The sequence below is a fragment of the Xyrauchen texanus genome, chromosome 16 (genome assembly GCF_025860055.1).
Source record: "Xyrauchen texanus isolate HMW12.3.18 chromosome 16, RBS_HiC_50CHRs, whole genome shotgun sequence".
NCBI lineage: Eukaryota > Metazoa > Chordata > Actinopteri > Cypriniformes > Catostomidae > Xyrauchen > Xyrauchen texanus.
In genome coordinates, this window is record NC_068291.1 from 23,249,085 (window position 1) to 23,259,154 (window position 10,070).

Below are 10,070 nucleotides of genomic sequence, written 5' to 3' on the forward strand. Positions count from 1 at the left end.
GCCGAAACAACCCTTAAGTAATAGGCCATCAGTCAGACAGTCTAATCAATGCGGCTCTGTTCATTTCTACAAAGTTGCTTTTAACAATGCTCATTTATCCATGTTTTTTATCAGCATTGATGTTGATCTAAATTAATAATGTAGAAATGAAGAACACACAAAAGAGATTTATTTATCATCACATTGTTCTTGTTTGGCAGCAGTACGTGTTTTTAATGTCAGCTTCTGTTTTTTATCTCTATGTTGGTGTAAAGTCGACAAACTATAGGAAGAAAGACAGATCTGCTGTGTTCTTAGAACACATGCATTTTACTGAAGTGAATAGACATGTATGTAGACACGCTTTTTTATACATGAAAACGTTATTGAAACTCAATAATATAAGACTATTATTGTTGTCTTTTGATAAAAGTCATGCTCAGCAGCTCACAAACTGTAGGGAAATTATTGATTTGCTTTGTTCTTATAATGCATATAGCCTCTACTGAAGTCTCTTTGTAGATCTGTAGACATACAAATTTTAAATGATTACAATTTTCTTTTGTTTGTTGATTCAGTGACTAATTTCATGCAAGGCATCACCAGAAATGGTCACTGAACGAATCATTAAATGGATCTGAACAAATTTTGGTGAAAGTTGTCAGAACACTCGAGCAACTTGGATAAATTTAAAAATAAAAAATGCAGTTGTGCACATGCACAATTGCTGTTATTGGAATTGATTAAATAATTTATTCAAGAACCAGCTTGTGCTCTGTCTTTTATTGTCATGTGTGAAACAGAAGCAAGTGCTCCACAAGAAGCCCTTTATTTTTGCAGCTAATTTTGCTAAATCGTGCAATTAATTTGCAATACTTTCATTTTTAAATGTATATAATACTTATATATAATATAATACTCATATCATGCCTGTATATTAATATACAGTACACTGTAATATATAAATACTGCACTGTAAGTGTTGGGTCTGTGCAAGCTTTCTATTGATAGTTGTTTTTTTAATGACTGCTATGCCCCTGCTGTGTAGGAAAATATAGAGGACTGTAATGTTCAGTGTTATGTTTATCATGGGCACTAGGGGGCAGGCAAGCATTGTTATATTATAAGGTAACAACATATAGACACAGATAGCAGAGAAAATGTTTACCAGGATAAAGCATTTTAATAGCTGTAAAGTGCATTGACAGTAATGGATTGTTGAAGTGCGTTCTGTTTAAATACTAATGCTAAGGTCCAAATCATAAAACGCTGAATAAACATCAGCAACATATATGATAACTGTATCTCCTTGTCTGTCCTCTAAAATCCAGCTGAACACTACTTCCCTGTTGACATCTCCTTTCCTCTTTAAATCTACCATCTCCTCTTTTAACTCACTCTGTCCTGGCTTGTGCTTGCTACTCCAGAGACCTTCCTCTGAGCTCTGCTCTAACCATGCTTCCACTGCTCTGCTTCAGCCTGATGGACTGGACATGGTAAGGACTCATGCAAACCCCATTCCTCTCTTTTTTCCCCTCTCCTTCCCAGTTTGACAGTGTACCGGACTCCTCCTGCAGTATAACGCTAAAGCGTTTTGCCATGCGCGCCGAGGTACAGGGCTCTGATGGAACTGTCCTTTCTTCTCTGATGTGCATTTGAGAATAGATCATTACCATTGCATGCTGCATTGTTTTTACATGTTTTGACTTACTGCTCATGAATGCTTGTGTTTCTGAATTATCTTATTTTTGTATTTTGTTTAGTGTTTTGTATTACCCACAGATAAAGTAATAGTTCACCCGATAAATGTATTGTTTTCATCATTCACTCACCCTCATGCCGTTCCAAACCTGTATGATTTTCTTTGTCCTGTGGAGCACAAAAGGAGAAGTTTAGCAGAATGTTGACGCCACACTTTTAAATGAAAGTGAGTAGTGACAAGGAGCTTTCAAGTTTCAAAAATGACAAAAAGCATCATAAAAGTATCATTAAAGTAGTCCACTTAAATTGTGCACTATACGCTACTGCCATCCGATAGCTTTGTGTAAGAAACCGACTAAAAATCCCTGAAGAAAAAAGTCTATATGTGTCAAGGTGGTGTGTCAAGACATGTCACACCAGGTTTGACATCAGTGATGGTAAATGTCATTGGTTCTGGTGTCTTTTAACTGATTGTGACGTGCCAAAATTGAAAATATCAACATTAAAATAATTCAAATGAGATTTAAAAGCAACAACGGAAGGGAATATTTTCTGTGAATAACAACTTAAATTACGTTCTGTTAACATAAAGAAATCAACTATGGCTACAGAATTAATGATACTCTATATATAGCACAAGAGTCATATGGACTACTTTTGTGGTGCTTTTTGTGAGTTTTGAAGCTTGACGTCACTTTCATTGTATGGAAAAGAGCAACACAAACACCCTGCCTAATCTCTCCTTTTTTGGTCTATTGAAGAAAGAAAGTGATACGGTTTTGGAAAGACTTGAAGGTCAGTAAATGATGACATCATTTTCATTTTGGGTGAATTATCCCTTTAAGCAAGTGAGACTTCTGGCAGAATGTGTACTACTTGTGATAAAGGCAGGATAAATCACTCTTATCATCAACATTGTTATTGACCTCACAATACATTGCATTCCTCAGTCGATGGCTTGTTTTTGATGTTCCCTTCCGAGGGAACTCGCACTGCGTCGTTGAAAACGACTCTTTGGGGAACGCTCCTTAGCGTGCGCCTCTGAAGTATGAATGAAACTATTCCAATCTTGATTGGTGTTGCGTCAAGACGTAACGTGACGGCATAACCGGATGCATAAAAGTGACGCCGGCACACACACACATTAGCTTTCGCTCTTCAGCAAGCGCTCTATGTATATTGTTTGTCTTATTTGGTGTTGTTTGTCCTATTTAAAAGAATTATGGCCACCGAACAGTTCAAGAAGTGCGTGCACCCCTGCCCTCATTTTATTACGGGTAGGGACACGCACGATTTGTGTGTGAACTGTTTGGGAGCGCAGCACGCACTTTCAGCTCTCGAGGGATCTGCCTGTGAAAGCTGTGAAGCACTACCCCTGAAAGTGCTGCGTTCCCGGTTGGCGTGCTTTGATGAGCACGGTTAGGCTCGCGTTCCCCACGGTTCTGGTCCCGCGTCTGTTGAGGCAGCGCGGCGATTGAGATCGTGGGGTTCGCGGCGGGATCTTGCAGATGAGAATGAGACTGCTCCGGCACTTTCTCATTCTTCGTTTGAGGATCCCGAGCCTACTGTGAGTGGTGCAGAAGCCCGCGTCGCGGCTTCTTCTGCCCACGATCAGGTCCCAATGCTCGAGCTCTCTGCTTCCGAGGAAGTGGAAATGCTCAGCATTGATGTGGACGACCGTGAGCCAAGCACGCCGGGTTTCGGCCAGGCTTATGAGGAGCTGGTTCAGGTTGTGACGCGTGCTGTGGCCAGACTTAACATTAGCTGGCCACAAAATGAGCAGGGAACGCACGTCGGAAGCAAATTAGACGAGCGTTTCCTGCAGCACACGTCACAACCCCAGCGCCGGGTTTGCCGTTTTTTTCCCGATCTCCACAAAGAGATCTCGAGATCGTGGGATAAACCACATTCGTCCCGTGTCTCCACCCCCAGTGTGGTCGATTACAGCTATGTTTTAGGGGCACGGGATATGGGCTATGGGAAGATGCCTGGTGTGGAGGAGGCTTTAGCCGGTTACCTCTCTCCTGAGTCGGCATCTTCCCTTAAAACCCCGGCGCTGCCTAGTAAGCCCTGCAGAGATACATCTGCATTAATAAGCAGGGCTTACATGGCGGCAGGTCGGGCTGGTTCATGCCTGCACTCAATGGCGATTTTGCAAGCGTACCAGGCCAATCTCCTGAAAGATTTAGACGAGGGGCAGGGGCCAACTCCCGAAGATATCGCGGAGTTGCGCAGAGCCGCAGATCTGTCTCTCCGGGCCACTAAAGAGACGGCCCGCGCTATTGGCCGCTCTATGGCAGCTATGGTGACCACGGAGAGGCATCTGTGGCTAAATTTGTCGGGAATAAAAGAAAAAGACAGAGCTTTTTTGCTTGATACCCCGCTCTCGCCCTCTGGCCTGTTCGGCGACGCCGTTACATCAGTCGTCGACAGGTTTCAGAAGGCGAGGAAACAATCTGCGGCGTTCAAGCAGTTTCTCCCCCGTAAATCCAAGTCTAAATCAAGTAGGGTGGGGCAAACAGATCAGCCCCAGCCTTCAGTCAGCTCCTCGCACCGCGCAGAGCAAAAGGAGAGCGTTTCCTCTAGAGTCCCTCCTCCAGGAGCTTGGCAACAGAGGAAAACGCTCCCAGCGGAAGCCCTCCAGCCAGGGGGGCCGACCTGAGGGACATCCTTAAGGCTAGGAGGGCTTCGGGGAAGAGGTCCTAACCGGGGTGGTAGAACCTCGGAGAGCAACCGAGGTTGTTCTCGCAGCGGAGCCCTCAGGAAATCGGTGTCGGTTTCCCGCCGTCTCTGACGCTTCGGGCCACACCAATTTCCAGCGAACGCACACCGTGCCGTTCGCGTCAAAAGATAAAAAACACACATCAATTGTGGTCACAAGAACTGTATCGACCAAATCCTGCCGGTATCCCGCTTCAGGAGGTCGAGAACAGTGCGCGAAAAACACCCGAGACCAGCCTCGAGGTTCCCTTAGTAGATTTTGTAGAGGCATGGAATCATCTTCCCAACATATCTGCATGGGTCCTGCATATAATAAAATCATGGTACAGACTGCAGTTCGGGCACCGCCCCCCCCAAATTCTCTGGGGTGGTGCAGACTACAGTGGTTCCGGGGCAGGCTCAGGTGATGGAACAAGAAGTGCAATCTCTGCTGCTGAAGGAGGCCATAGAACGTGTTCCTCATTCAGACAGGGAGTCCGGATTTACAGCCGGTACTTTATAGTTCCAAAAAAGGATGGGGGGTTGAGGCCGATTTTAGATCTCAGAGTTTTGAACCGGTCTCTGAGGAGGTTCAGGTTCAAAATGCTTACTATTCCTGTCATCGTGAGTCAGATCAGATCCGAGGACTGGTTTGTCATGATAGATCTAAAAGACGCCTATTTTCATGTATCCATCCTTCCATGTCACAGGAGGTTCCTGAGGTTCGCTCGGGGCTAAGCTTACCAATATCGGTTTCTTCCGCTCGCCTAGCACTATCTCCCCGCACATTCACCAAATGTATGGATGCAGCTCTTGCTCCACTGAGACTTCAGGGCATCCGTGATACTGAATTATATCGACGACTGGCTCATTCTGGCCCAGTCTCGAGAAATGGCGGTTCGGCATCGAGATGTCGTTCTTGGCCACATTTGAAGTTTGGGGTTGAGACTCAACACAAAAAAGAGTGTGTTACAACCATCCCAGTGCACAACGTTTCTGGGCGTTGTGTGGAACTCGGTTACGATGCAGGCACGCATGTCTCCTGCAAGTATCGAGTCCCTTATGGCGATGGTGGCCGGGTTAAAGCTAGGCCAGGCCATCACTGTAAAGCAATTTCAAAGACTGCTGGGCCTCATGGCAGCGGCATCCAACATTGTACCTTTGGGCCTTCTACACATGAGGCCCCTCCAGTGGTGGCTGAAAACCAAGGGGTTTTGCCCCAAGGGGAATCCATTTCGTATAATCAGAGTAACACGCAGGTGCCTTCGTTCTCTGCTAATATGGAAGAAACCTTGGTTCCTGTCCCAAGGGCCAGTGTTGGGAGCGTCATGTCGCCGGAAAACCGTTTCGACAGACGCCTCCCTCACTGGCTGGGGCGCGGTCATGGACGGCCGCTTTGCCAGGGGTCTGTTGCAGGACCATCATCATTCTTGGCACATAAACTGTCTAGAGATGTTGGCTGTGTTCAGGGCTCTGAGGAGCTTCCTTCCAGACATCAAAGGTTACCATGTCCTAGTACGTTCGGACAATACATCAGTGGTAGCTTATCTGAACCGACAAGGAGGACTCAGATCGCGCCCTCTGTGCAGACTGGCGATCAGATAATTCTTTGGTCCCAAGGGAAAATACTGTCTATCAGAGCAATATATATTCCGGGGTTCAGAATCAGGGAGCAGACATCCTGTCGAGGCAGGGGCTGAGGCCCGGGGAATGGAGACTTCATCCAGAGGTGGTGAAGTTGATGTGGGACAAATTTGGACCATCGGAAGTGGATCTATTCGCGTCTCGAGAGACGTCCCACTGTCCACTTTGGTTCTCCCTCTCACATCCAGCCCCACTGGGATTGGACGCCATGGTACAGGCTTGGCCGAGGCTTCGCCTGCACACATTTCCCCCGATCACTCTGCTCCCGGGAGTCCTGGAAAGGGTCCGCCAAGAGGGCATCAGTCTTCTTCTGGTTGCCCCGATGTGGCCGGCCCGAGTATAGTTCTCAGACATAATTTCACTCCTGATAGCTCCGCCATGGCAGATTCCTCTGAGGAGGGATCTGTTGTCTCAGGCAGGGGGCACAGTCTTCCACCCTCGTCCAGAGCTGTGGAAACTGTGGGTCTGGCCCCTGAGGGGGTTCAGTACCTAAATGCTGGTCTATCAGCGGGGGTGGTTGAAACCATACTTAGCTCTAGGGCTCCGTCTACTAGGAGATTATATGGCCTCAAGTGGAATGTGTTCTCCACTTGGTGTAGAGAACATGAATTAGATCCAGTTAACTGCCCGGTGGCTTCAGTTCTGGAGTTTCTTCAAGATCGTTTCTCTGCAGGTCTCTCCCCTTCCACACTTAAGGTGTACGTGGCTGCCATTTCGGCGTTCCATGCACCACTGAGTGATGGGCCTCTGGGGAGGCACCAGCTGGTCATTCGTTTTCTCCGTGGTACATGGAGGATGAGACCGGCAACCAGGTCCAGTGTTCCTGCCTGGGACCTGGCGGTGGTTCTCGAAGGGTTATCCCTGGCCCCCTTCGAACCCCTTCAGTCGGCTTCGCCCAAGGACCTGACGTTCAAGATGGCTTTTCTCTTGGCTATTACCTCTCTAAAGAGGGCGGGTGATCTTCAAGCCCTGGCAGTGATGCCAGCTTGCTTGGAGTTTGCCCCTGGCGGAGTTAAAGCCATTTTGCACCCGAGACCTGGCTATGTGCCTAAGGTGCCGTCTAACACGGCACGGTCAACGGTCCTGCAGGCATTTCATCCTCCACCTCATGAGTCGGCAGAAGAAGAGAGGCTCCATTTGCTCTGCCCTGTCAGAGCTTTGAGCGTTTACCTAGAGAGGTCCTCTTCCTTGAGGCGGTCGGACCAACTGTTAGTGTGTTTTGGGTCACCTAGGAAGGGGCTCCCTGCCTCGAAACAAACCATTAGTAATTGGATTGTTCAGGCTATTATCTCGGCCTACAAGGTGCGCAATTTGCCTTCACCTTTGGCCGTAAGGGCTCATTCAACTAGAGGCATGGCGTCCTCTAGGGCTCTCTTATCGGGAGTACCCCTCCAGGAGATCTGTGAGGCAGCCGGTTGGGCTACCCCGCACACTTTCATCAGGTTTTATAGTCTGCACCTCCCTAGTACGCCTGGCGCACGTGTGCTCTCGTCCTAGCTGAGTGCCTGAGTTCAGTTTCACCCTAGGGCAGGCCTTTTTTCGGTGCGTGGCCTAGTGGGCATTCGTTCCCCAAAGAGTCGTTTTCAACGACGCAGTGCGAGTTACCTCGGAAGGGAACGTCTCGGGTTATGACTATAACCCTTGTTCCCTGAGAAGGGAACGAGACACTGCGTCGTCCTGCCACGCCCCTCAAGGCCTGAGAGCGGCTTGCTTCATCGCTAGGCTAATGTGTGTGTGTGTGCCGGCGTCACTTTTATGCATCCGGTTATGCCGTCACATGTTACGTCATGACACAACACCAATCAAGATTGGAATAGTTTCATTCATACTTCAGAGGCGCATGCTAAGGAGCGTTCCCCAAAGAGTCGTTTTCAACAACGCAGTGTCTCGTTCCCTTATCAGGGAACAAGGGTTATAGTCATAACCCGAGACGTTTTCTCGTCTGTATTAATCTCGCCACTGCATGATGATTGAGAGATCAGTGTGTGCAGTGATGTGGGTATTTGGGCTTTGCTTTGGGTGAGTAACAGTCATTGTGGATCTGCATTATCAGGGTTTGACTGACACTAAGATCGGAGCCACCAACACCTGCAACAGCTACCAGGCCTCCATGTCTGTGCTGCGTGTTCCTAGTCAGAGCCAGCTCAGCCATGCCTATTCTCAGAATTCTTTGCATCGGAGTGTCAGTCAGCTAATTGACACTCAAGATAAGAAATCTCTGGGTGGTGAAGCATGGAATGCTGATCTGCATGGCACTGACAGTGGCATGGTGAGATGATGGGGTGTAATTTTTATGTAATTGCCATGATACAATATGCATATGACACAGTGATAATGTACATGTTGTCCAGCTGAAGCCAACTGCACCAGTTACTTTAAAGTAATAGTTCATACAAACTAACTATATGTTTTTCACCCACGTCGTTCCACACCAGTGTGACTTAAATGCATAAGGACAATTTTTTAATGAATATCTAGGTGCACCTATTCAATAATGCCAGTTGTTAGTGATTCATTTTAAAGCTTTTTTAAAGGACCCAAAAGTATCATAAAAGTAGTCCATTTGGCTTGTGCATCACATTCCAGGTCTTCTGAAGCCAGACGCTAGGATTTAGTAAGAAACAACCCGAAATATTAGTCATTTTGAAAAAACGGACTGGGATATTGAATAAAGTTTTCCATTTGCATTGTGCACAAGAAAGGAAATCATACATGTTTGGAACGGCATGAGGGTGAGTAAATATTGACAGAATTTTCATTTTTGGTTGAACTATTACTTTAAATGTAAGTTTTCCTGGTTGATGCATGCTTACTAGCAGTTTCCATTTAGCCATAATCAAACTGGGTTAATTAATTTGCCTTGGGAAGAAATTGTACCATTTGATAATGACTTTTTACAGTTTTCTTTTTTTTTCAGTATGTGGGGGATGATGAGTTTGTGGAGGCAATGAAAAGCTACAGTTCGGCGAAGGAGCAGACCATGTTTACAGACACTCACTTGTAAAGCTTTCACACTTGCACACACACATACATTTACTTGGCTATTTAAATGAGGACATAGACTTCTGTTGTTTTTATAGAATGATAATTATAAATAATACAGAATAACCTTAACCTTGCCTCTAAAAGCTAACTTCTAAAATGTCTTTATATATATACACATTTTCAAATGTCCCTAAATGGAGGTTTTGTCAGATATAGTTAACTTTTGAGAAAATTTTTATCAACATTTACTCCAATACTTACTCCAGTTTACTTCATTTACATCAAAAAAAAATGGCTGAGTGAATATGTTATCACATTCACAACAACAAAAATTTCACCTGAACTTTAATAGGATTTGACAGTTAGAAATATATTGTACTTGGATTCAGAGAAAAACATAAATCCTTTGTTTGGAAAGTGCCTTCATTTGGTTTGCCTGACCATGAAAGACATTGTAGTGGAATGTATCAGTTAGTATCATCATGCTGGAACTTTTTTATTAGTCAGAGACATTATGGTCACTTATTAATGTGCATACAATATTTCCTTTTCTCAGCAAATGTTGCAAGTGTTGAAAAATTCTTAAAGGAATTGTTCAACCAAAAAGGAAAATTCTATCGTTTTTATACTCGCCATCATGCCATCCCAGATGTGTGACTTTCTAGCTTCTGCTGAACACAAACGAAGATTTTTAGAAGAATACCTCAGCTCTGTAGGTCCTCATAATGCAAGAGACTGGGTACCAAAATTTTGAAGCTCCAAAAAGCACAAAAGGAAGCGTAAAGGTAATCCATGACTTCAGAAGAAATATGGAAAATGGGAAAAGTGGGAAAGTAAAAGTGGAGATTGATAGTAAAAAAGGACTCAAACATTGATTCGCTTCTAAGTCACACCTAACATTTTGCTTCTGAAGATATGGATTTAACCCATGGAGTAGTATGGATTACTTTTATGCTGCCTTAATGTGCTTTTGGAGCTTCAAACTTTTGGTACCCATTCACTTGCATTGTATGGATCTACAGAGCTTAAATATTCTACAAAAAATCTCAGTTTGTATCCAG

General features: G+C 45.3%; 1 protein-coding gene across 1 annotated transcript in view; it reads left to right on the plus strand.

Annotated features, from left to right (window-relative positions):
- ush2a (Usher syndrome 2A (autosomal recessive, mild)) overlaps positions 1-9,683 on the plus strand; it is a 350,667-nt gene extending 340,984 nt beyond the window's left edge. Inside the window, exons 70-72 of the mRNA XM_052145082.1 lie at positions 1,407-1,475; positions 8,078-8,293; positions 8,942-9,683. Coding sequence (XP_052001042.1) covers positions 1,407-1,475; positions 8,078-8,293; positions 8,942-9,028 — 372 coding nt within the window. The 3' untranslated portion in view covers positions 9,029-9,683. The remainder of the gene's footprint in view (positions 1-1,406; positions 1,476-8,077; positions 8,294-8,941) is intronic.
- The last annotated feature ends 387 nt before the right edge of the window (positions 9,684-10,070 follow it).